The sequence below is a fragment of the Ictidomys tridecemlineatus genome, chromosome 5 (assembly GCF_052094955.1).
Source record: "Ictidomys tridecemlineatus isolate mIctTri1 chromosome 5, mIctTri1.hap1, whole genome shotgun sequence".
NCBI classification, from domain to species: domain Eukaryota; kingdom Metazoa; phylum Chordata; class Mammalia; order Rodentia; family Sciuridae; genus Ictidomys; species Ictidomys tridecemlineatus.
Genome location: NC_135481.1, coordinates 200,131,583 through 200,158,651, shown reverse-complemented (window position 1 = coordinate 200,158,651; position 27,069 = coordinate 200,131,583). Strand labels below are relative to the sequence as shown.

At 50.2% G+C, this 27,069-nt stretch overlaps 2 protein-coding genes across 22 annotated transcripts; both read right to left on the bottom strand.

Annotated features, from left to right (window-relative positions):
• Positions 1-1,904: 1,904 nt before the first annotated feature.
• Positions 1,905-23,390, bottom strand: Tpd52l2 (TPD52 like 2). 21 transcript variants are annotated; one of them, XM_078052233.1, is made up of 10 exons: positions 23,252-23,390; positions 18,625-18,770; positions 15,316-15,464; positions 14,454-14,513; positions 9,703-9,804; positions 6,064-6,090; positions 4,948-4,989; positions 4,034-4,082; positions 3,722-3,751; positions 1,905-3,063 (listed from the first exon to the last, which is right to left on the bottom strand). In XM_078052233.1, exons 1-10 carry the CDS (start codon positions 23,292-23,294, stop codon positions 3,010-3,012), a joined length of 702 nt encoding a protein of 233 aa, XP_077908359.1. In that variant the 5' UTR covers positions 23,295-23,390; the 3' UTR covers positions 1,905-3,009. The 21 variants fall into 21 exon arrangements, with proteins under 21 accessions (XP_077908359.1, XP_077908362.1, XP_077908361.1 ...); XM_078052236.1 differs by lacking the exon at positions 3,722-3,751 and having other exon boundaries at positions 23,252-23,388; XM_078052235.1 differs by lacking the exon at positions 6,064-6,090 and having other exon boundaries at positions 23,252-23,387.
• Positions 23,391-23,496: 106 nt separating this feature from the next.
• Abhd16b (abhydrolase domain containing 16B) lies at positions 23,497-25,674 on the bottom strand. Its single transcript, XM_005325406.3, has one exon. It carries the CDS (start codon positions 25,511-25,513, stop codon positions 24,113-24,115), a length of 1,401 nt encoding a protein of 466 aa, XP_005325463.1. The 5' UTR covers positions 25,514-25,674; the 3' UTR covers positions 23,497-24,112.
• Positions 25,675-27,069: the final 1,395 nt, after the last annotated feature.

The following is a 27,069-nucleotide window of genomic DNA, read 5'->3' as shown; positions in this document are numbered from 1 at the left end:
GTGGGGCTGGCCGCGCATGCGCCCAGAGCGCCTGCGGAGTCTCCGCCCAGGGACCGAGGCCGGGTGACAGACCTGGACTGAGGCTCCGCCCATAAGGGGGCGGGCCCCGAGCCGCAGCCGGGTCAGAGCCTCCGGCGGCGGGAGGAGTTCGCAGCTGCGGAGCCGGAAGGTCCCACTGCCCGGCAGGGCCAGGTTCCAGGCCAACCCTCATGGACCCCAGGTGGCTCCCGTGTCCCCGAAGACCGGCAGGTGCCACAGAGAGCTGCGCGGAAGGAGAAATTATGGCTTGTCTCGCGCCTAATTTGCCTCGCTTTACTTAAGGTTGAGAAATATGTCTTCATCAACTGGAGAGGGAGCTGGTGGAAGATGGCGGGGAGACTCCACACCCCATCCCGAGCCACTGGCATGAGACTGACAGTGGTTCATTCCTATAGAGCCGAGTGAGAACTCCCTTCCGGTCCAGCCACCATCGCCCATCCGCCCTCCTGGAATCACCTGGGAACCACGGCTTCGGAGGGAAGGCACTTGCACTCTCCGCCCCCGTCCTTCCCGTACAACCCAGTTCATCTCGCTGACCCGCCGAGCCAGGGGAAGCCGGGTCACCCGGTAACCTTTCCTGTCACTCCTATAAGCCACGTAAATGACCCCTGCACCAGGGCTCCTGCCGCCTCCCTTCGACTCTTTCCGGTGGACCACGTTCCATTCAGCAGCCATTTTTTTAAAAGCATGAAGCAGGCCGGGTGCGGTGGACTTTGCATACCTGTGACTCAAGGAGGCCGCGGCAGGGCGATAGCAGGTTCGCCAACCTAGGCTACTGAGACTCAGAAAAATAAAAAGGGCTGGGAATGTAGGTCAGTGGCAGACCACCCAGTTCAAGCCGAGCACCACCACCACCACCACCACCACCAAAAAAAAAAAAAGGACATCCACGTCTTCCCGTCACACCATCTAAAATTCTCCAACAACCTGTCTCCCACTTCTAACGGCTTTCCCCTACTTTCATCCTACACCTCATGCTGTCTTGCTGATCTTGAATTGCCACGCTCATCCCAGAGTGGCGTGACAGCACAGAGGCTGCTTTGGAGGCCTAGCAGTCATTAAACTGCATAACATCAAGCAGGCAGCAAAAAGGCCTAGAAAACCAAGAGATGGAAAGGCCACGTTGATAGGAACATCTGCCGACTCAGAATGAAAGACTGGGCCAGAATTGTAGGAGACAGCAAAATGGACCTGGAGCCAATTTCAGAGTGAAGCTGTGTTCAGCCTTTTGGAGGTTAATAATGAATCAAGCAGCCAGACCCGATTGCTGCTCTGCAATCCAGACCTGTCCAAGTAAAGGCTCTGTTCTCATCCCACCCAGTGTAGTCTCAGCTCTTCTGACCTCAGTCTCCCAACTCCAAATTTGCCTTGTTCGTTCAGCACTTGAGGGGCTTCAGTTACTCTCTATCATTTCAAATGGTCCCCACTTATAGAACAAGATCACAGCCCCAAGGGGCCGTTGTGTGTCTGAATAAACATCCTCTGTACTGTCCTTTCTGAGGCCATCTCCACTACTCAGCTCCCCGCAGCTGCCCGAGACCCAGCCTCACAGGCCTTGGCTCCATACTGCACAGCTCAACTGTGATGGAGATGATGCTTGCAGGGGCAAGGAGGCCCGCCAGTGAAGCGAATGCTGCCTGCCTGCGAAGTCCCTGGAAAGCCCACTCCACAGCCTCAACTTCCACTTGGCTTCCTCAGAAGCGCTGACCAGCACCCTTTACCTTCACAGAGCAGAGGTTTTGTAGTTTGTACTAACTGTCCCCTGCCTGCCTCTCCCAAGGGTATGGTCTATGACAGCAAGGACTCCCCTGTCCATTCACCACACTTTTGCCATTATCTTGAAAGACACACCAAACAAGCAAATGTGGATTTTTTTTCCCCCAAAGGAATGCTTTATTAACAAATTGACCATCGTTCATTTTAACAAGATACATCAGTGACCATTCTATTCCTACAACCTGCCTTCTCACCACACCCATTGATAGCTTTTAACCCTGGAAAAAGAACATTAAACAGTACTCTTTTCTGGCTCCTGCATCCTGTTGTGTGGTACAGTGCCCCTAGGGCATCTGATTCTACCAGACAGACCTGAGTACCCCCCTCCCCCGCCAGGGATGTACAGATGTGCACACAGCAGGCAAGGTCTTGATGCCCTGCCAAGAGCCACTAAGGCACATGGCTGACCCTCCAGACCACCCCTCCCGACATGCAGGGCTCCAGTGTGAGAGGCTACTAGGGTGTGGCAGTTTAAAAATGGGAATGAAATCTTTGTAGCTCCTGAGAAAAGGTGACAGAGTTTCAGGTGATCCCAAAATTCCATCCCCAACCTGAAATGCAGAGCTGGTTCTGCTTCCCACTCATCCTATGTGCAGTGAACAGACAGGCAGGCAGGCAGGCAGGGCTGTCTGCCAGTGCTATGCTGGCAGGTCAGGCCCAGGCAAGGCAGCACTGTGCAGGGGCACACCTTATTCAAAGGGTGCTGAAGACAGGCTCTCTCTCCACCTGACCTCCCCCCAGAGGCCCAGCAGTCCTTTGGGCCAGAGTAGGGAGCCCGTGGGAACTGCCAGTCTTTGAGAGAAGCAAGTTTTTGCACACAAGGAGAGAGGGCATTAGTGAATAAAACACACTATCCAATACAGGCAGTGTGTGACATAGGCCAGATGTAAAATTCTACACAGTGCTCAGAACCATTTATGAACCTCTTTTTACATATAAAAAGATTATAAACAAAGCATAAGGTGATGTAAGGCTTGAATTTCAGCTTGAGTCCAAAGAAATAACATTCTCTTAACGATGAGGCTAAAGCCGCTTTAACAAATTTTAATTTTTGAAAAGTTCATTGCATTTAAAAAATAGTGAATCTGCTTCTGTCAAAGCTAGGACATTAGTGTAACAATCAGGCAGCTGCTGACAATGTTTCCTTTCTGGGGGTCTCAGAAAATGGACAGTTCTCTCACACAGTTCTCTCATTCAGCATTTCCAGATAAAATGTGGCCAGGCAGTGCCCTGGGTGGTTATTTCTTTCTGTGAGTCAGGGAGGAGAAAGGGAGAACAGAAAATGCCACTCGTTTTATATTCAGTATGTTTCTTCCCTCCATCCTAGTGAGCTCACAAAACGCCCAAAGGGAGTGTAGGCTTTGGCTCAGCACCCTCTGGACCTTCCACGCTGTCCACCTCCTGAGGCCCTGGCAAGGACAGCACAGCAATCTGCTGATCTACTGACTTCAGTGTAAACATCTATGCACAAGACTGCTCTCTAAATCATGCGAAGGCAGCAGCCATATCTGCGTGTGAACGGGCACCAATGTCCTCAAAATCAGCTGCTGGCTTGCCCTGGCTGGTGGCCCCGTTGCTCAGCTGTGGTCATGATGATGAGGGTGTGCTTGCTATAGGTGATGCTGCTGCAGGCTTAGAAAGGTGCAGGTCCCGGCAGCGGCTGGTCACCACCCCCTGTTGGGGAAGGGAGGCTGGCACTGCCATTCTCTCTGCCACCCACAACCTTGGACTACAGAAGAGAAAAGAAAAGAAAACCTGAGAGAGCACACACACAAGATCAGTCTAAGCCCATGCTCCACTTTCTACATAAGTTTATGCAACATGAACACTGCCCAGCTAGCAGGCAGCAGCCTGGGTGAATCCCCAGGGCCTTATGCAGAGTGAAGAGCCAATCCTAAAAGGCTACCTGCTGTGTGGTGCCATTTATGTGACATTCCTGAAATGACAAAATTAGAGACAGAGAACATATTAGGGGTTGGCAAAACAGGGACAGGAGGAAGGTGAGCAGGGCTATAAGTGGCACAAGGCAATCCTGATGGGCATGGACACTGCCCCACAGTTCTACGAGCTGTCACAAAGATGTTATCAGTGAAAGAAACCACATAAAATGCATAAAGAACTTGTCAGCATGACTTCCTATAATAACTGAATCTACAATAACAAATAATGTGACAGGTCACACCCCATCCAGATAACTGGACAGTCCAGGGACAATTACCTTTATGGTTCCCACTCGATCTTCAAACGACTTGAAGGTGGCAGAGTTCCTTTAGAGAAAGGGAAGAGGTATTGGTGTCAAAAGCAGCTGCGTGCTGCCCTCCTCAATGTGAAAGGCCTCAGGGCTGGGTTCTTGTCTAGAAGGAACCCTGACAGCATCCTGAGCTCTCACAGAAAAACTGACACTCCAAAAGGCAGGGCACCCTCTAGGAGTCCAGCCAGGATCATTCTAGGAGTTCCCCAGGTCAGAACAGAGGGCAACCATGCCCCACCATAGGGTCTGCCCCAGATATCACAGAGCCCCTGACTATGTCATGGGTGGGAGCCTGGTACATCCCTGCCCTGCTCTGAATGATACCCTTGGCTCTTCTGCACTGGGCTTATAGGAAGTCCGGAGCCCTCCCTTATAACTCAGAGAAGACAAATGGGAGGAAAACCAATGACAGTTCTGCAACTACAGATGGGTGAGGAAGTAGAAAAGGAAGCAAGCCAGCCTGTACCACTGGCGCTCACACAACCAGATCCCCCAAAACAGTCTCCCTGATGAGGATGGGCTCTGCTGAGTTGCAGGGCCTGACTGAGCAGGTGAGGAACAGCAGATGGGGCTGCAGATGTCCCCATGCTGTGACTTGTGAGACCTCCAGAAAAAGCCCATTGCAGAGGGGCCAACAGGGCCAGGATGTGGGAAGTTCAGGACAGGGGCTCAGTTTGACAAGTGGTCTCCTCTGGTGGCCTCAGGATAAGAGCTTCCACTAGTTCTTCCTCATTAGCCTAGAGGGGTCTTCCCTAGCCCTTGACTGACGGGGGGATCCTAGATTTGGGGGATACAGGAAGTACAAGGTATAACTGGTGGGAGCTGCCCCAACCCCCACCCAAAGACACCGAGGCTCTGAAGCAACAGAAGGCACACGTTACCTCATGACTGGCATACTTATCGAGTGGCGGATGGAGTAGTTGCTGCTTGGAAGCATGGTGGAAGCAGAGAAGGAAGCAAGAGTTAGCACAGCGCACCAACCAGACTGGCAGGCACTTGCCAGCCTGGCTCACACAGAAACCAGCTTATCAGGACAGGAGAGGTTGGACCCCATCCCCAGCAGAGTTGGATCAAGCTGCTAGCCCCTTCCACACAACACCCAGAAGGATAAACAATTCAAGGTTCCTCTCTCCCTGCTCCACGTGAGGTGCCCAAGTACAGCCAGCTGTATGGCGCTGCCAAAGGACAGCATTAAAACAGGAAAACTCTAAAACAGACCTAGCCAGGGACTTTTTGTTGTTATTGTTGTTGTTGTGCTAGGGTGTCAACCCCAGGGCCTCAGATGTGTTAGGTGAACACTGAACCACTGAGCTACATCCCCAGCCCTAGGCTCGGAGCTTGTGGAAAACCTTTAGTCCACTTGGCCTTCAGATAGCTTCACAGCAGAGTAAATGACCTCTAACAAAAGAAAAGTATCCAAATCAAGTTAAGGAAAAATATTTAAACCACAGATTGTTCTGGATTTGACTCCAGACCTTCCAGTACCAGCCACAAAAGAGCATCACAGTGTAGAGTTTTGGTGCTGGCCAAAAGGCACACTTTGTCAACAAAGGGAGTAGTCCTAGGAAGGAGTATATAGGGCTCCAAGGTAGCAAGCGAGACAAAATCAATCTGAGGGATCAGGACCTACATTTGATAGGACGGAGATAGAGCAAGAGAGTTGGTATCACCCTCCTACACAAAAGTGCTTCTTTTCAGGAATGAACTCAGGTGTAGATGCTGAGATGCAGTGCTTTTTAAGACTGGGTCAGCCTTCTCAGTGCTCAAGGAGCAGGCAGACAAGAACATCCAGAAGCATTCAGAGGGAACAGAGATGCCAGGGAGGTCAGGGGAAGAGTCCCTCGATGGGACATGCTGCTGGCCAATACCCACACTGAAAGGATGCTTCCATCATAACCACTCTCCCAGCTCCACCCAGCATAGCCTCCCAGGGGCCCTCCAGAGTCCACCTGCCCTGACTCAAAGAAGCCTTCCAAGGTGCTCAGAGCCAGTCTTACCTAAAGGAATGTGAGAACGGATGAGCCCTGAAAGGTGGCAGTAGGAGAAAAGAAGGCAGCATTAGGTAAAGGAGGCAGAGTCACTGGAGACCCTCTGCAACAGCCCCAGAGGCCAGGCTGGATACAGTGTGTAGAGGGGCACTCCATGACCACTCCTCCAGTGCTCATGCCAGCAGGACACATGGGCCCAAGAGGCTCCTGAGAGCACCACCAGCAACCGTATGACCCCATGCCTCTGCCTCCTGGGCATGGTTACATGCACAAGAGGCTCTTGTGTCCATACCTGTTTGGAGATTAAAGAGGGACAAAAACATGCCTGGAACACAAGTGCCCCACAAGCAGCATAAAGGTAAGAAATATACCAAGAGCCTGCCAGGTTAAGCCAACACCCCACATCCATACAGTGGCCTGTGTTCCTTCAAAACTGAAATGAAACAAGGAACACCTGTGGGCCAAGAACTTTTGCTCCAGGCTCTGTCACTACAGAGGCCAACTAGGAAACGTGTCCAAGGGCAGCTAGCTGCTGGCATGGGGCAATGCAGCCAGCTTCTCCTCTGTGGTATATCTAGACCCTCCCACTCCGAACTTACTGAAAGCCAAAAAAGTACACTCCCAACACAAGGAACCCATAGAAGAACAGGTTCACCACCTACAGTGGACACAGAATCTGCTCCTCTTGCCCAAGTTTCCCCAACCAGTAATGAGCCGGGCATAAACCATTCTCTGACCCAAATCCAATTCCCCTTCCTCCCCCTCATCACCTCAGGCCTATGGCACACCAGAGGCCTCTTAGGCCAGGGCTGTTCCAGGATGGGCCATCATAGGTATGGGCACTTGTCTCAAAGGACTTGGAACCAAGGCTCAGGAAGGACCTACAAGGGCCATGCACCCTAACCTTGTGCTCTCAGCCTCCTGCGTCCAGGATCATCTTCAGAAAGCTCTGAGCTCTCAGTCTCAGTCTCTAAACAAGAAGACTGATGGCCCTTGTCACTTAGTGAGACGATGGTGATCCACCAAGGCCGTGAGAGGTCTGAATTCACACCACTACAAACTCCAAAAGAAGTACCCTCAAGGGAAGACTCAATAGCAAACAGAATACCCTTTAGGCACCTTGAATACAAATAATCAAATACAGAGTATTGGGTCCTCTGACTGTTCTAAGGCCCCTGCTTGCCTTAGTTGGCCCCAACAGGCTACAGTAGTGAGCTAGGCACTCAGAGCTGTGCCTGCATCACTACAAGGACCCTACTCATCACCCACTACCAGAAAGTTACAAACCACAGGGTCAGTGGCAGACTTCAATTCTCAGAAAGAGCACAAGAAAAACATCGGAAAGGAGGAGCAGAGAAAAGAAAGGTATCTTTTGCTTCCACAGAAAGGCAGGCCATACGAGGAAGACAGGGCTGGCTGGCTTGAAGCCATTGCCAAAACACCCAGGGTTCAACTCTCCCATCAAGCTTCCATCCAGGACACACTGAACAAAGGGAGGGAGGATGAGAATGAGCCAGCAGCCCAGAGAGAGTAAGAATGCTTCTTGCAGACATAAGGCTTAGCACAGTAGACGCTTTAGCTCCTTACAAAGGTTCTGTGGTACAGGCATTTTTAGGAAGGTACAGGCAGCAGCTCTCCACCGTGGCACTGGGACATCTCTGCCTTCCTCCATGGAGCAAGGCCAAGCCACCAGCACTATGTGACCATTAACTGTCTCCAACTTACCACCATGCAGCTCAGGTGCCTAAGGAGGCATCCTAGGGAATAGCAGTGTGTTCTCATGAAGCCCAACAGGAGAGTCCCAGCAGACCTTCCCTCACTGTCAGCTCAGAGCTCCTCCTGGGTCAGCTGTGGTGAGCAGAGCTGCATGCAGGGACCCCAGCCACTACATGGGACCATGGTTAAAGCCTTAGTGTGGAGGTGCATGCTCAAGGGGAGACACACTCAGTAGCACTCGTGCAGCTTCTACTGGGTTAGACTTTTTTTTTGGTACTGGGGATTGAACCTAGGGGTGCTTTGCTACTGAGCTACATCCTTTTTTGATACATGGGTTAGTACAAGTTGAATTAATCATTTTGAAATGAAATTAGTCGATTGTTAACAAGTCATTCTCACCACATCGTTGAAGTTGGCACCTAATTTGCGATCCTCTTGCCTCAGCCTCACAAGTGGCTGGGATTAGAGGTGTGAGCCACCACACTTTGTCAAGGTTAAAAACTTCTAAAAATTAAAAGTTGAGGCAGTAGATTATCTCAAACAAACAAAAGATGAACACAGTTTCTGGGAAGAAGCCATCCCTTTTGCTTGGCAATGTGGTTCCTCAGGTATGCAGATATCTTCCTCACTCCCAATTCAGAGTCAGGGAAGAATACTTATGCAGAAGAGGCCCCGCTAGGCAATTTCCCAGGCTGAGAGTCAGGCAGGAAATGAGCCAGCCCAAGCAGAGACACAGGCCAGAGCAGTGAGGCCAGACATTCAGAGCCACACCTGCATCAGAAGCCCAGGGACCCTGCTCACTGCTCATGTCTGAGTCCCAAAAGGGAAGAGGTAAGGGGCCACCAGCACACACAGAATGCTCAGCCACTAGATTCTTTTTTTTTGTATTGAGGATTGAACTCAGGGGCACTCAACCATTGAGCCACATCCCCAGCCCTATTTTATTTAGAGACAGGATCTCACTGAGTTGTTAGTGCCTTGCTATTGCTGGGCTGGCTTTGAACTCATGATCCTCCTGCCTCAGCCTCACTGTGCCACTAGATTCTTGAGTGTGAGAATGGGCATCCAGAAGCCACCTTTGTCAGGGCTGGGGTGAGCTCAGAGACAAGGCCTGCTTAGCATGCTCAACACCCTGGGTTCTATCCCCAGCACCACAAAAAATAAAAGAATGAAAGAGGAGGACCAGAAATCTTTGACAGAATGAGGGCTGTCGGGGCTACAGGGAGGCAGGCCCTGCAATTCAGAAGTGAGGGGACTGGTCCTAAGCACAGCTAACAGGGCAAGGCAGGTGGCCCCCAGTGACAGGCCCAGGATGCTATGAGCATGAGACCCATACCTCTCACACCCCACAAAGTAGGCTTGCACAGGCACACCCAGGAGCCCAGGACAGGGAACTCGAAGCAAATGTACATAGTCTGGCTCACCCCCTCATTTCCTAGACTCTTTTCAGCTTGCCGAAGTACCTCTGATGGCCCCAAGGTTCCTATTGGCTCTGAGAGACAACACTCAGAGGCGGGGTCTTCTGATCCCTGACTGCACTTTCTGCACCCTGGCCCAGGCAGACACCTGAGCAAATACCAGACTGAAAGTCAGTCTCAGAAACAGCTTGTGGTCTGCCCAGACTGAAATCTCATCCTGAACCTGGCCCCAAGCCCTATCACTGCCTCTCAACACAGCTCCAGAGAGAAAACCCTCCCCATCAGTCCTAAGTGTCAGAGGCAGTGAGTGAACTAGTGTCTATCCTTCTCTTAAAGAATAAAGAAATGGTCAAAGGCAGACAATAGGAGGCACAGGAACACCCCAAAGGTTCACATGCAGAACAGCCCAGACTGGCATGGCCACTCTCCCAGGCAGAGGTCTAAGCCCTGGCTTCCCACAGGGCCTCTTCCTACTCCTCACCCCACTGCCTTGACCAGACCTTGAGGATCTCACCTCATGTCTCCAAGCTTCCTGCTGATGGCAGAGCCCATGGTGGACAGGGCGGCAGATGTCTTCTGTCCTGCCTGTGAGAGGGTTTCCTGGGTCTTCTTGTAGCTAGGAAAAAGACACACCAGTTAGACAGACCAAACAGCAAGGACAGTCACAACCCATCACCAAGGAAACCCTCCCTGTAGCCCCAGAGAATAGCAACAGGAGAATACCCGAGGGAAAGGTGGGGAGGAGTGTGGCAGTGGCAAGCAGTGCTGAGGTGCTGTGGAGGGCAGCGCCCAGCTGCCTCCCTCACTGAAATCTCACTTCCAACACTCAGAGCTGCAACCCCCACCTTGTGGGAAGACTTCACCTTACAATCCAACTTCCCCTACAATGCACCTGATACTTAGCCCACTCTGCTGTCTTCTCATGGCACTTCTGACTGCTTGAAAATGACACCTGCCTGCTGCAGAGAAAACAGGTTCCAGAAGCCCTAGGTCTGGCTATACACCTGGGTGAGCAGTGCTAGAACAGAAGCCAAGAAAGTCCTTAGCTCTCTGCCCAAGCAGGCAAATGCAGACCCAAGGCTTCCCCTTCCTTTTCTCATGAGACAGTCTTCTGAAGGGAGAAAATGAAAGCTCACTGCACCCATTGAAGGGATCGGGGGTGGGGCAGCATCCACAGTGCAGACTGGCACCTGTGGGGTGACCTCCAGACAAAGGAGCCCAAAGCAAAGACCTCCTCTCCAATCCCCTTTAGCCCCTTCCAGCATCCACCCACAGGAGGGCACAACCCATTGAGACCTGCTGGCATCGGCATCAGCAGGAAGGGTACAGGGTGGGCAGTCAGGATGCAGAGGCTGCAGGGATGGCAGGGACATAGGCCCATTGTGAAAGCCAACGCCTGAGGCTGCTGGCTCTGGTCCAGCAGGAACCACAAAAGACATGCAGTTTCTAACATGACAGAATCTGCCGCCAGACTCAACCAAAGCCTTAGGGACCACAGCTCAGTGTGGCAGCTAGGAAACGAGGCTGAGTAAAGGGTAGGGTGGGGCTCTCAAGGCTGATAGTATCACTGGGCCTATGTGAGGAGCTTCCTCTGGGAAACCCAGCTAAGCCCGAGGGAGCAATGACTGAGACCAGCCTTGCAGGAAGGCACAAGCTTCTGTCTCTATCAGTATCATCAGGCTGCAGGAGGCACCAGCAATGACCTTCTGAGCTCTTCTTCCCCCATCCTTCCCACTCCTAGTAGACTGCTATGAAGGCATCAATTATCCTCCTTTGCCCTCCCAATAACTGTCACCCAGCAGGCCAGGAGACCACAACCCAGGGCAGGGGCAGGTGTGGCAGCATGCTATACATACAGCCCCAAGGACCAGCACTACAGCCTCCTGGACTGAGCTGGTACCCCCTGCTAGAACACACTCAAGGCCCAGCCACCTGAACCCTCTCCTGCCAAAGCAAGGGAAACAAGACTCTTATAACCCACAGAGTAAAGCTGAAACTAGGGTGTTCTCATCAAACACTAAGAACAAGGTAACCAAGGACTGGCAACATACAAATTCAGAAAACATTCCCCTCACTTTTCCCTGAAAAACCACACACACAAATCCATGTCAACATTCTGTGGTCTATGGAGTGAAGAGTCTAAAGTAGAGGATTTAAAGAAAAACTCTGGAGCTATGGGTGTGACTCAGTGGCACAGCACTTGCCTAGAAGGCTTGAAGCTCTGGGTTTGATCCCCAGCACCAGAAGAAAACAAAAAATCCTCACAGAATCCTCAAAGGGTGAAGCTGCAGAAACTGAGAATGGACAGAAAATGAGCACCTGCATCCAGGGCTGCAAAGGGCACAGAGGGTCCAGAGGCAAGGCAGCAAGCTGGTAAGCAACACCTCATGAGGAGCCACTGGTCCCGCAGTGCCATGAGCCAAGCTCACACCAAGATGGGCTCTCTAGCCCTCAGCACTTCTGAGTGTGAGACAGGGAACACAAGAAGTCCCCTTTAGAAGTAGGAGCCTCAGGGCCAGGATGCAGCTGCCTGCACAGGTCTTTGCAGGACACCAATATCATCAGCCCCCACCCCACCCGCAGGCTCCAACACTGCAACTCCGATCTCTATACTCCTGGCTGAGGAGGGCAGGGACTCCACCTCTTTCATAGGTTCCAGTGCCTTGGTCCATCAGGGGCCTCCAACACTCCCTAGAGACATACGAAGTTGGCTACCATCACCACCTAACAAGATGGAGGCTGAGACCAGGAGGTTGAAGAGCAGAGCTACAAAGCTTGTTCAGGAGCTGTACTGCTCCAATCAGCTCCTCTCTGTGAGTTATTTAAACTTTTAGAGAGTAGAGCCCAGGGTGTGTCCACTGGCCAGTATGGAGATCTGGTGGATGTCCTTTTCCCTTCCTTTCTCCTGAGTTTCCCTTTTGAGGCTGCCCCAGTCCCACTCAGGCCAACTAGAGGAAACCAGCTCTCTGACCATAGCAACTAGTCCAATGAGACTCATACCTGGGCTACCTTGTTGTTGGTCACCAAGGATGAGTCTGGGGCTTCTCTGGCAAGAGAGTCCTCCCAGCTTCCCCTTTGGCCAATACTTTTTAGCATTCTGTCTGCTTTCTGTCACCTGTAGCCCAAAGAACTTAAAGTAGACCAAACAGTAACCAAGAGTGTGGTCTGCTCTTAGCATCAGGTTTTCAGCAAGATCAACCTACAAAAGGAACCTAACAAAGTGACGGTTTCATAACCAACAAATTGTGCTGCTGGCAGCAGCATAAGCTATGTGAGCATGGCACAGCTTCCTGAGGGCTAAACCCAGAGGTACAGACACACCACATGCTCAGCCACATTCCCACTCCACTCCTCCAGGGTGCTGCTGGCTGAAAAGAACCTATTATACACATGTGAGTCAGGAAAGCCATCAAGCTCATTCCTATCACCTTCCCCTGCAAAAGCTCCGGGAAGCTGAATGCTGTCAACAACCCACCTCTTGCAGAATGACCAGGATAGATGCCTACCAGGCAGACACAGGACACCAATATCATCAGCCCCCACCCCGAGATGCTCTATCCTAGACTGTCAGTACAGAAAGGCCCCTGGTTCCAGGTTCCAGAAGCATCACTATGACAACTCCCCCACACTAAGGGAACAGGTTCTCCCAGGGTAAGCTCTTGGAAAGAGGAATTTCACCTGAGTAACATGGATTTGTCTCAGAGGGTCAGAAGTCTATATGTCCTAAAGCTTTTTTTAATTTCTGTAGTTCTGAGGACAGAACCCAGGGCCTCACACATGTTAAGTAAGTGCTCTTTCACCAGCTCCTTTTTTCACAAAGTTGCCCAGGCTGGCCTGGAACTTGCAGTCCTCTTGACTCAACCTCCTGAGTAGGTGGGATTACTGGTGTGAGCCACCATGCCTGGCTCTCCTGAGCTCTTTGAGAAACTATGTGAGATAATTTCCCAGTAGCTCTTTATCAGGTGGCTGGACACACACAATACGACAAGTTTCTCAAGACTACTCTTAGGTTGAGTCTGCGTTGTGAACCTGTCTGCATACTCTGACCCACAGATGACAGACTGTCTCCTCCCCAGGGACATTCTTAAAGTCACTGACTAGTGCACAAGCCTGTAATTGCAGCAACTTGGGAGATGGAGGCAGAAGGACTGCAAGTTCAAAGCCAGCCTCAACAATTTAGCAAGATCTTATTTCAAAATTTAAAAAATATACATAATAAAAAAGGCTGGGGATGTGGGCTGGGGATGTAGCTCAGTTGGTAGAGTGCTTACCTCACATGCCCAAGGCCCTGGGTTCAATCCCCAGCACCCCACCCCCACCCCTCCCCACCCCCCACCCCCACACATGGCTAGGGATGGCTCAATGGTTAAGTGCCCCATTGGTTCAATTCCAACTATAAAAAAAAAGAAAATCCACAAAAGAGATGTCTAAAGGCTAGGGTTATGGCTCAGTGGTAGAGCACTTGCCTAGCATGCATGAGGCACCGGTTTCAATCCCCTGCACCATATTTAAAAAAAAAAAAAAAACCCTAAATAAGCAAAATAAAGGTATTATGTCCATCTACAACTAAAAATATTGAGACAGCAAGAGAGAGAGCAAAAGAGAGCTAGAGAGAGACAGGGGGAGAGAGGTGTCTGAATATCCTCTACCCAATTCAAAGACATTACAATCAGACTGGAGCACAGATAATTCATGCTAAACATTAGCATGTCATTTAACAATCAAAACAACAGAAGTAACTGAACTACAGCTCTGATAAGACACACAAAGCTATTCATGTGTAATTCACCCTCCACTGACATGCTGCATGACTGACAGAGCAGCACCTCTCAGACCACAGGACTTCTTTGTGATCCCACCAGCACAGCTTAACCTCCCACCCACCCAAGAGCCCCTCAGTACAAATGAAGCTCTAAGACCCCAACAGCTGGAGTTTAGTCTGTGGGGGAAAGAGGACAACAAACAAGAATCCACCACCAGCAAAAGCACAGCAGATGGTCCTTGCTAAAAGCCAAGAGCACCTGCCCAGTTCAGGCCCCACATCTAAGGCACAGAAGCTTTAATGTGATCTGGTGGCTGAGTGAATTTCTTTCAGCTGCTATGCCCTTCCAAAGGGAGCTCAAAGGATAGTTTTATTTGTACTTGAGAGGAAAAAAATAGCCAGCATATGCTAAAATGCAGTTGGTGCCAAATGTGCACAACTTCCCCACCCCAGGGAGTCAGAAGGAGGAATGGAGGAAAGGGCTTGATGGCACAGGCACTCACAGGTCAGACTGGGTCACTTTCTCATTCCACTCTCCAAGTTTCTCAGAAGTTCTCACATAGCTAAAAACAGAAAGTCTCTGGTAAATATTTAGGATGATTTAACCTCGGGCTTTGAACTGCTGGTGAAACTTCTTCTGAAGACAGAAGGACTAGCTGGCATGAGCACCTGCCCTCCAACCTGCCCCAGAACAAGCCAAGGCCAGCTAAGGCATTGGCAGAGCGGAGCTGACTACTCATTTTCTACCACACCAAGATGGCCTTGATCTTTTATTGAAAGAAGGCTTCCAGAGGCAGTACTGCTCTGGGGAGCTGGGAGAGCATAGCTCTGAGCCCCAGAATGCTCTGACAGCTACCCTTTGGGACTCAAAACCTATAATATCCCAAGGCAAGAGTGTTGGGCTTCCACAAATGAGGTTTTGGAAATAAAACTTGTCCTGTCCTGTGAGACAAAGCTTTCAGAAACATTTCATCTCCAAAGACATGCTGTGTCGAGGAGCCACGGGGCCAGGGCCATAACAGAAGACAGCAGAGGACACATGTTCATGTCAGTAGACCTAGAAAACTCACTCTCGTTGAGGACCTAACAGGTGCTCTCTCTAATATGAACTCTGAAACACCTTCCTTTTGCCAACTTCTGCTTGGGCAACTAGTGTGTCCATCTACCTTTTGCAACATGTATACTCTAAGTAAATACAGGTATAATCCCTGACTCAAAGCCTCTGTCTAGCTGTTCCCAAGCAGATTTCCTCAATCCCTGTGGCTGAAAGTATCTGATCTCCAAGTACTCATACATACTCTCCACCTGCAAGGCAGAGCCACTCTCTCCAACCAGCAGGGCATGCCCCCCAGGCATGGTACCTACGCGTTAGAGACCTGCACATCGTGCCAGCTCCTGGACAGGTTCTGCTTCAGCCCCCCCAAGGTAGAGAGGCCCAACCTCCTCTTCAGCTCTCCACAGTGCCTCTCCTTGGCTGCCAGGACCTGGCGTAGAGTGACAATTTCTTCTTCCACCTGCAACGCACATAGTTGACATGATGGGCCGTTGTTACTTCAGGAAGTGACCAACACCCTCATCCATGCTGCAATAACGTTTCTCAGAATTATGTAACAATTTTCTGCTTACAAAAATACATCCCATTTTTAGGACTAGCATCTATAGCAGCATTTTTTTAATCTGACCAAGCTCCCCACTTCTGGTGAGGCTGTCATCAAAAGTCATCAAAGCAGTGAGAGGTATCTCAAGGTGACCAGGTAAGGCCTGTCAGAGCTCTTCCCAGGGAATGGGCATATGCATGAGTGAGAAGCAGCTTCTCCCACTGAGCTCTGGGTCTCAGCTTGGACACAGCAACACCTATAGGGGAATCCCCTATGCACTGAGAAGGAAGCAGAGCGGAAAGATTGAAGGGCAGAGACCCAGGTGACAGAAAAACATTCCTATGACAACACGGGTATTTCCGAGGCCAGCTCCAGACCCTGCCAAAAGCCAGTTACACAAGCCAGGCACTATGATACACTCCTATAATCCCAGACTCTCTCTCTAAAGTGCCCTGGGTTCAATCATGGTACCAAAAAAAAAAAAAAAAAAAAAAAGCCAGTAACACAAGCCAAAAAGTAAATTCTCTTTTATGCTTAAGGTAGTTTTGAGTCAAGTAACACAAAGATTCCTGATAATAAGGACTTGAATTTTCTCAGGTCTTAAATTCAAAAATGAAAGAATTCTGAAGTGAGCATTATGTTAAATAGTTGTTATAAAAAACTCCCTTTCAGCCAGGCATGGTGGGGCACTCCTGTCGCCCTTGCTGCTTGGGAGGCTAAGGCAGGCAGATCACTTGACCCAAGAGTACAGGACCAGCCTGAGCAACACAGTAAGACCCTGTCCAAAAAAAAAAAAAAATCCCTTTCCTAAAAAGCGGGGGCAGGGCTGGGATTGTAGCTCAGTGGTAGAGCGCTTGACTAGCATGCATAAAGCATTGGATTCAATCCTCAGTATCACACAAGCATCACATAAAAATAAACAAGTAAAATAAAGGTACTTTGTTCATCTACAACTAAAAACAAATTTTGTAACAGGGCTAGGGTTGTAGCTCAGTAGTAGAGCACTTGCCTACCATGTGTGAGGTACTGGATTTGATCCTCAGCACATTAAATAAATAAACGAAATAAAGGTATTATGTCCATTTACAACTAAAAAAAAAAGCCAGCTTAGGGCCCACTTACTACTAGGTTATTTTTTAGAAAACAATTCAAGCCAGGCACAGTTGCACATGCGTATAATCCCACTGGTTTGGGAGGCTGAGGCAGGAGGACTGCAAGTTCAAAGCCAGCCTCAACAATTTAACGAGACCCTAAGCAACTGAGCAGGACCCTGTCTCAAAATAAAAAATAAAAAGGGCTGGGGATGTGGCTCAGTGGTTAAGCACCCCTGGGTCAATTCCAAGTTAAAAATAAAATAAAATTCAAATGCAATGACTAACAGGGTACAAGAGCATGTAGTCTAATTGTCTTGGGGAGCATGCAAATTAAAACTTTTTTTTTTTGAAAGGCTACATTCTTTTGTTGTTCTTGTTGTTGCCAATGGACACAATACCTCTATTCTTTTTATGTGGTGCTGAGGATCGAACCCAGTGCCTCACACATGCTAGGCAAGCTCTCTACCACTGCTCTATGACCCCAGTCATTGAAACTTTTAAATGACACAAAACCTCTTCATCTTGTAATTCAACTCTGAAAAACACTCTGTGGCTTCAGTTTCTAAACTGACAACACTCTGAAATAAAAGCAAAATCTCTTTAAAGCCCATGCTATTTTTCCCTCATCCTCCTTTCAATCCAAAGATAGCTCCATGATGTCCTCTTGATCTCAAAGTTGGTCCAAAGACCAAGGTCCAAAGGCTCAACTCATTCTGCTTAGACTCAAGCCTGGTCCCAGAACACTCAGGACAGAGCTGCCCTCTGAAGACAGAGAGAGGCCTACACAAAGAGCAGAAGCCAACTGGGAGGGCTCTGAAGCATGACGGAAGCCCACAGCAAAGCGTGGAGCCTGCAGAGCCCCAATTCATTCCAGATGGGCACCAAGGTTAGATATTTAACATTAAAGTTGGCATCATGGATTGAAATCAAACTCTTGGGAGTTGTCTTAAAAAATATAACTCAGGGGCTGGGGTTGTGGCTCAGTGGTAAAGTACTTGCCTAGCATGTGTGAGGCCCTGGGTTCAATCCTCAGCACCACATACAAATAGAGGTACTGTGTGCAACTACAACTAAAAATAAATAAACATTTAAAAATACACACACACATGTATATATAAGTCAGACAGCAGACCTTTGTTAGGAGAATTCAGGTTGATATCTGCCACGACAAAAATGGAGTCAGAAAGTGTCAAGTAACTGGGAAGTAAACAGGGTGGAGGTCTCCACCAGGAAGGAAGCAGGAGACTTTTGTTCTTAATTCCCATTTTACTCTTAAGGGACTCTTACCTTCAAAACAATAAAGCACCATCAAAACAAAATTAAGGCATATGTATTCCTATGGTCTTAAAAACAACTGTCAAAGCCAGGTACAGCGACCATGCATATAATTCCACTTACTCGGGAGGCAAAATGAGGATGGCAAGTTCAATGCCAGCCTCAGCAACTTATTGAGACCTTTTCTCAAAATAAAAAAGGGCTAGAGATGTGATGTCGTTAAACACCCTTGGGTTTAATTTCTCGTACAAAAAAAAAAGTTCCAGGCCAGCATAGGCAAATTATGAGAGCTTGTCTCAAAATAAAAAATAAGAGGGGCTGTGGCTCAGTGGTAAATCCCCAGTAACTCCTCTATAAAAAAGAAAAAAAAAAGGGGAGGGGGGGAACACTGTCAAATGTTAACTCCAATGGAGAAAATCCCAGCAGATAGCATGCTGAGAGAGGTCAAACCTGAGTAGATGCTCCCCTAAAAACCAAAGTGCCAGGCAGAGGCAGTAGAGATTAAGGTCTACTTCTACCACCAGTGGTTCTGAGTCTACTCCAGAGTTGGGCACATAAGGAGATAAACATGTAATAGGTGGGAACACAGTAGGTGGGTAATCCCCCAGGGCAATTCCTTCAGACTATAGGCAGTGCTCTGGCTCCTCATTAATCCAAGATGGCCTGGACTCATGAACACCCCAGGACAGACAGCCAAATCACAGCACCTTGGCAAGCTCGGCCCTCAGCTCCTCCTCCTCAGTCTCCGTCAAACCCTCAACAGCAGGAGTCCGGGCAGTCACACCTGGGTCGACAGGGACATCGGTCATGAAGTCAGACAGCAGACCTTTGTTAGGAGAATTCAGGTTGATATCTGCCACGACAAAAATGGGGTCAGAAAGTGTCAAGTAACTGGGAAGTAAACAGGGTGGAGTTCTCCACCAGAAAGGAAGCAGGAGTGATGGGACAGGTGACAGGAAGAGGGAAAGAGACTAGCAATGCCTCCTCTGTGAAAGACCTGTGAAGACAGCCTGGGCATCAGATGGAAGGCAGGTACTTCTCAAGCCACCTGAGAGGCAAACCTAATACCCCCAGTGCTGCTGGAGCACGTGAAATGGGCAGCCAAACCCTGGTTTCCCTGTAAGAATACTATCTTCCAAGGCAGAAAACCCTGGCTATAAAGAAAGTGGCTGAATCTAACAGGCTTCGCATTTTAGAGCAAAGGAGTTTAACATGGCCATAAACACACAAGCAACACCTTGCACTCAAATGGTCTGCCAGGGACATGCTAAAATTACAAGGAACACGTGCTAGTTATCCAGCCACTGCAAGAAACCAGCAAAAGAAAAAACACCTTTGATGTCATTCTTGAACCCCATCCCACAGCCAGACATTAACCATGCAGAGGTGGGAAGGGGGCATACTGCCTCCCCACACCTTGCCACACTGGATCATGCTCTAATTCCTGCAGTCGCTATTTTTCCTTCACATGAAGTGTATCTTCTTGTCTGCACTAAAGGCCCAGAAGACTCAACATAAGGAAAAACATTACTTCAGTTTTCTCCAACTACAAATATATGACTTATTGTTTAGTACATTTTTATACAATCAACACTGAAAACATCTTCCCTCTTAATCAGCATTTTCTGTGAACAAAAATAGTAACTTGTATTCCAATTAAAATAAAGGCATAAAGACTAGAAAGAAGGAAAAGTGTCTTTAATCAAAGTAAAGTTTGTCAACTGTACAAATTCTAAAGAGTCTACTAAAAATAAACTGAATGCACTAAAACCAATGATGCTATATTTAAAGTAGGTAACTGCTGGACAACATGGAGCATGCCTGTAATCCCAGCAGCTCAGGAGGCCAAGGCAAGAGGACTATGAATTCAAAGCCAGCCTCAGCAACTTAGTGAGACCCCGTTACAAAATAAAATATAAAAAGGGCTGGGGGTGGAGGGTGCTGGGGTTGTGGCTCAGTGGAAGAGTGCTTGCCTACAAGTGTGAGGCACTGGGTTAGATTCTCAGCACCACATTAAAAATAAATAAATAAAATAAAGGTATCGTGTCCATCTACAACTAAAAATAATTTTCAGAAGTAGTCATTAAAAGAAAAATAAAATTCAAAATATAGGGCTGGGAATGTGGCTTAGTGGTTGAGTGTCCCTGAGTTCAATCCCCAGTACCAAAAAGTAACTAGCTGCATCTTGTTTTCTTCACATGTCCCACACTGCTAAAGCTGCACATTTTTCTGGCATTCAACAAGTGCTTATAAAATAAAAGATGTATTTCTTCTATCAATAATTCTAATTTTTAACTGAAATCAACCTACATTATTTTATTTCATCATTCACTGTATTGAGACTCAAGTTCAGTAAGAACCTTAAAATCACTACAAGTTTTCTCCCATATTTTAAGAAATGAAGCACTTTGACAGTTTCCCCTATAAAGCTAAAACTTGGTCCTGTAGAAATCACCCCCAGATAGAAACCAAGATACTGAACTCATCACTAATTTACAGAAGGGATTAAAATCAGGAAAATATCTTACCAATGGTACTACAGAGAATAAGTGTGGAGGTGCTGCCATAGACAAAAATTAGTGAGCTAAAGCCTTTAACCATAGGGGGTAGGTGAGTCTCAAGTCTCAATGACTATACTCATCTACAAAATGAGGACCAATCTCAAAAGGCCACTCTGTAATAATAAATAAATAAATAAATAACTTAAGAAACAGGTTTATTGTGGCTATCTGGCACATCATAAATGCTCAAGTGTTTTCTGTATTCCCATGATCAGAATCTAATAGTTGTGATACTCACCTCAACTAAAGATGCAAGTAAAACACTAAAAAGTCATCTTAATTTATCAGAGCTGGAAATTCTACACTCAACTATTTTGTATATAGCCACCAAAAGCAGGAAAACTTCCAAAATGTATCAGAACTCAGGAATTCCAATGATTAATATGCTGATACAAGCCAAACAGTTTAAAAAAAAAAAAGCTTCCTGAACTTGTCAAAGTAGTTATATCTATGCAGTATTCAGCATCCCATTTCTAGAGCCCCAAAGTGGAAGACATATGTACCATCTTCTCTAGATTTTAATTTCCCGGGCCAGGGCACACAACTGTAATTCTAGTGACTCTCAAGGCTAGGGCAGGAGGATCTTAGGTTGAAAACCAGCCTGGACAATTAGTGAGTCCCTAAGCAACTTAGTGACACCCTGTCTCAAAAAATACAAAGGAGGGGCTGGGGTTGTGGCTCAGAGGTACAGCGCCGGCCTCGCACCTGTGAGGCCCTGGGTTCAAGTGAAATAAAGGTGTTGTGTCCAACTACAACTAAAAACATAAATATTTTTTTAAAAATACAAAGAACTGGGGAATGTGGCTCAGTGGTAATCCGTCCCTGAGCTCAATCCCCAGTATCAACACACACACACACACACACACACACACACACACACACACACAAGATCTTAATTTCCTGGGCCCATTCCACACCCCTCAGTAGCCACCTCATACAGTCTGGGCGTCTGTTCTGGAAACAGGCCGGGTGTGCGGGGTGTGCCCCTGACTCACTCCAGCCTCTTCCCAGGAGGCAACCCCATGAGAGCCAGAAGCAGCGTTGCCACCCAAGGGGCGCGGCGCTCAACGCTGGTTCACCTCCTCTGGCCGCCAGGAGCCGCCCACGACACTCGGCCCGGGTCCAGGGCTACATGGGTATCCCCGACGCCCTGCGCAGGGCCGGAGGCGGGCACAGCCAACGAGGGCAGGGGGTGAATGATGCTGCGGAAGCCGCCCGGAGTGAGGGAAACCCAATTGAGAGGCGGGGGACGCCAGTCCCAGCGGAGGTCGGGAGGGCCGCTGGGGAGAAGCCGAAGATGCACACTGCGACCGTCGCGAGCGTGGAGGTCAGGGGCCCGCGGGTACTACGGAGCCGCGGGGCTGTAGGGCACAGGCTGAGGGGGTGGAGGAGGCGGAGGGGCCCGAGCTGCGAGAAGCGGGCCCCGGGAGGGGCGGGAAGCGGGGCGGCCCGGGCCCGAGTACCTTGGCCGGCGGAGTCCATGTTCATGCGCCAGCCGGGCCGCAGCTGGCGTCCAGACTTGGGTCACCAGCGCTACTGGTACCTAGGGGCGGCACCGGGAGTCGCCCACCAGGCACTCGAGAGCCAGCGGAACGATCCGCCCGCCGCGGCAGCACGTAATCATCGACGTGCCGACCCACTTCCGCTTATGCGCGTACTGCGCCTTCGTCCCGCCCCTACAGGTGGCGTCCAATGAGAGCAGTCTTTGGTCCCGTCTCCCTTTACCCGTGTGGCCCTGATAGGCCAAAGCTGCAGGCAAAGCCGGAAGTGGAGGCTGGGGGCGTCCCTCCCAGGTTGACTCCACCAGCGAGACGCACAGGTAGAACGGCTGTCAGAGCAGGAGCCCGGGAGAGGTGGGAAGCGGGAGGACCGTCTAACTTGGCGTACGACGCGAGGCGCTGAACCCGCGGAACCATCGGGGCGTGTGTGCAGCTGCCCCCGGGGCCTTGGCCGCGCACTAGGGCGAGTCAGACCCATGAGATCCTACCAAGGCCCAACCCTTGACTTGGGGGGAATCGGCCTCTCCACCCAACCCCCGCAAGTTTTTTTTGTCCTAGTTTTCTTTTTTCAGATTGTCCTCTTTGTGAGCACAATTGTTTAGGGTTGCGCAGAAAAAGACCATGATTCGTACTGTGGCCTGTAGGCGCCGCTGCCCGCCCCCTGGTTCAATTCCTAGACCCCTGCCTGATCTAGCGCGTCTGCGCCAGCAGAGTTCTCACAGACATGGACACTGCGGGGGACCTCCTCGCTCTCGCCTGCGGGCTAACCCTGTGTGTGCACCCCACAGTTTTCTCACTTCTCACAACAACCTGTGAGCCAGTACTAGCACCCTCGCAGCTTTACAAATGAAGAGACCTAAGCCAAGGTAACTTGCCCAAGGTCATTCAGCTAGCTGAGGGGCTACCAGGATTCCAGAGATTTTGGAATAAGATCCTGCCTGACTTCAAAGGAGAGAGGCTTGACCATCAGGCACCAACTGCTAAAACAAGTCCCACCATATTCTTTCTTTGGCCCTTGCTCACTCTTGGAAGTAAATGGTATTCACACCCTGTCAGATCTATGATTGCCCTAGACTGACTGTACTCCCCACTTCCAGCCAGGCCACTACAGGTACTGGTACACACACACACACACACACACACACACACACACACACACACACACACACACACCAGACCTGGAAGCCTACTTTCACCTGCCTGTTCCTACTTTCACCTGGCTCCCCTCTTCCCACAGGTGTTTTTCTAGTACTCATAACATCCAGGGTACTTACCATATGATAATATCTTGTTGAGGGGTGCCCAATAATACATCATCCCACTTGCCACCTTATTCAATCCAACCTGGCCAGCCTCTGTCCACAAGAGGCTGGGGATGACAGGGACAGCCAACACTCCCTGCTTGAGGAAGCCACTACATTAGACGTAGTGGTGAGCAGAAGCCTTCTCACATTCTGTGTTGCATCCCTGAGTCATGAACAAAGTCCAAGCCTGGCCCGAGAGTAGGCCCAGCAATGAGTAGTCAGTGCAGCTATCTCTAGGCCCTGTGCCATCCTGTGCCAAATTACTCCAAGTCTGCAGTCTCCATGAGCTGTCTCCCACAGAATGTAGAGGTGGGAAGGCAGCCCTGCAAAGCAACTAAAAATGTCTACCTGCTGAGACATTGTGGCCCTGCAATGCCGATGTCCTTTCACAGCTAGGGACAACTTGTACACTTAATCACTGAGTGGACATCCTCTTCTCAGGAACCATCCCCAAAACCAAGGCCAGGTTACGGGTGCCTCCCTGTGGCCCCAGAGCCTGTTCCTGACAGTCTTTTGCAATGACAGGCACCCATTACACAGCATTGCCATAAATTGGGTCAGGTTCACCGTTGCATTCCTTTTGGGAACTGGGACATGTGTCCAAAATTGTTTGTGGAAGAGAGGAAAGAGGGAGGTATAGAAAAACAAAGGGAAGGTCTGAACACCCCAGGGAATGGTAAGCATGATCCACACATACTACCCAACCTCCCCAGACTCCAGGTCAGGATCTCTGCAGGACCACCTTCTCTGGTTGGGAGTGTAGAAGGGGAATGGTCCTAAGGCCTAGAAGGTGTACAGGTACCCAAATGCATCAGCCTTGGGGGCCATGGGCTACAGTTCCCAGGGCAACTGGAAGTCCTCGGGATCCAGTGGGCTGCAGTGAGTTGCCTCCACATTCTTGAGGTGCTTATGTGCCAGAAATAGTGCCAGCTGCCGACGCCGCCGTGGGCTGAGACCTTGGCCCACAAGCCAGGGGAAACTAGGCCCATGTGGCCCCCAGTCCTGGTCCTCCAGATCCTCCTGGCAGCAATCACGGTAAGAGCGCAGCGTTGCCAGGCACCACTCATCATCTACACGGTAGCGAGCATAGAAAGCTGCCTCCTGTGCCAGGCTGCTGGCTCGCAGCCAGCGGGTCACAACAGCTCGGCCCTCACGTGCCATCACAGCTGGGTATCGGTGCTGCAGCAGGCGCAAAAGCAGCTCATTACCACGGTTGCCCTCCACGTCGCTGGGTGGCAGGGTGGGCAGGTGGCTTGAGGTGCTGACCACATCATCTTGCGTTCTTCGGAGCAGCAGCACTGGGCCGGGGTAGCAGCACAGCTGCTCTGCAACATTGAGGTTGAAGTGCTCCCGCACTGTTCGTACCACCAGTCCCTTCCAGCTGTGGGGCATGACTTTCAGGGCAAGTGGCACAAGATCATCAAAGGTGGCATCCAACACCAGTGCACCCAGCTCTGGGTAAGTCATGGTGGCCCAGGTAGCTGTGAAGCCCCCGATAGACCAGCCATAGACCACCACGTGTTTGGGCGGGAAGTGCAAGCGGTGCAGTGCGTACTTCACCACCACATCCATGGCGTTGGCATCGTGCTGCGGGAAGGGCGCGCCTGTGCTGCCGCCAAAGCCAGGGTGGTTCCACCCCAACACAGAGTAGCCGGCCTCAAGTGGCGCTGACAGGCAGCCCATCTCATAAAAGCCCGCGTTGCCTTCGCAGCAGATGACCAGGCGCAGGCCCTGGCCCTGGCTACCAGGTTGCTGGCGGCGATCCATGAACATGGTGTCTATCTCATTGCCATCACAGGCAACCAGCTTGGCGCGCCGCCCATGGTAGCGCTCCACGAGGCGCTCTTGGCCCTGCTGTAGTAGCGGCAGCAGTGCGCGTGTCATCAGGAACATGGAGCCTGGATACACGAGCCAGCGGCCTAGTGAGTGAGCCAGCGCGTAACTGGCGAGCTGCCCTGGCAGCTCCCGGATCTGCTGTAGGAGGCACTGTGTCTGGCTTCGAGCCCCATGCGGAGGGCGCCCTTGCACATCCCCGCCCAGTGCCGCATCACGCAGTAGCCAAACACCCGCTGCTGCCGCAGCACACGTCAGCGCGCGGTGACCACTGCCTGCGCCGTGCACGTCATCCCAGCGAAAGTCCACTGGCCAGTTGCGGAAGTTGTAGGTGTAGTTCGCAGTCAGATAGATCTTGAACACGTGTACCAGCGCCTTCACGAAGCAGATTACACACATTGGTGCCAAGGCTCTGTGCTATCCGAGGCCCAGTCACTGGGCTAAGTATCAGAGGGCGGCCCAGGCCCGGCCCAGCGGGCGGCTGCAGGGGCGAGCACCTCGCGGGGCAGCCTTGGGCATACCTCCTCTGGATAGACCCTAATGGCCTTTGTGACCTAGACCTTCCAGGACCATGGGGAGGCTGCATCTACCCGGCACAGACCAGCTTTGTGAGTCACTGTTGCTGAGGGAAGAGGTGATACTAGAGTGACTGGCACACAAAGGTTCACAGGTGTGAACCTCAAGTTTTGCCCCGCCCTGAGGCTGACACCTCGAGATCTCGCAGCCACGCCCTCGGCAGGTCCTGCCCCAGCATCTCCCTCTTTCTTAACTGAAGATGACCACAAATGGACACCTCCAAGGTTGTTGGGGATAACCTGCCCCCTGGGGTCCCCTGGTGTATACCTCCCCTCAAGGACCAGGTCAAACAGGGCTGCTGCTGGAGCAGGGAGGCAGAATTTACTCCTGGCCTGCAGCTCTTGCCGCTGTTCCCGTTCCTTGTCAGGAAAGAGAGTGTGGGCAGGCTGGGAACTCCCCTCCCCCACCTCCTCTGGATCCTCTTTTTACTGGCATCAGCAGCAGCAAAGACCTTCCCCAGGTGGGTCCTGCCAGGCTGGGTTCCTCTTTTCCAGTCCCTGGTTGAGCCGCCCCTTCCCTTCAAACCACTCCACAAGCTGTACCTTCCTCTTTTCTTGAGGGCTCTGGTGGTTCTCATACTTTTTCTCATACACTGGAGAGGGCCAACCCACTTGAGGGTCAAGGGGCAGATGTAGAGGCCACCAGTTGGGCACCATTCAAGAGGCTCATTTAATAATTTCCAAGATCAGAAACAAAAATGCAGAACCAGGAAAACCCAAACAGACCTGAGAGCCTGAGAATCAGGCTAGCCTGAGACACCAGGCTTTGGGGAAGAGAGATTCAGGGCCTCAAGAGCCCCCTCTGACTCCCCTGCTCTAGGTTGGGTTGGAAAAACCTCCTGGACTAAATAGCCCCCTCTGGCTTTGGGATCAGCTAAGGGATGCTGCTATCTGTAGAAGCTGCAGATGGGACAAGGATTAGTTGATCCCCCCACACACACACTTGGAGTTTCCAATAAGTACAGAATATATAAAGTTGAATTTCAGATAAGCAGCAAATACTTTATGAGTATGTTCCAAGTATTGCAATCCCTGACCTCACAGTGGACATAGAAGTGTACCCATTAAACTATTGTTTTCACTTTCAGTACATGAGATTTCAAGACTTCACTATAAAATAGCTTTGTAGTCAGTCAAAGTGGTGTGTGCCTGGAATCCCAGTGACTCAGGAGGCTTAGGCAGGAGGACACAAGTTCTAGGCCAGTCAGCAGCTTAGCAAGACCTTGTCTCAAAATAAAAAGGTCTGGGGATGTAGCTCAGTGGTAGAGAACACTGGGTTCAAACCCCAGTACTACAAAATAAAATAAAATAGATTTCCTGTTAGATGGTTTGTCCAGCTGTTGTTTAATATAAGTGTTCTGAGCACATCTAAGATAAGCT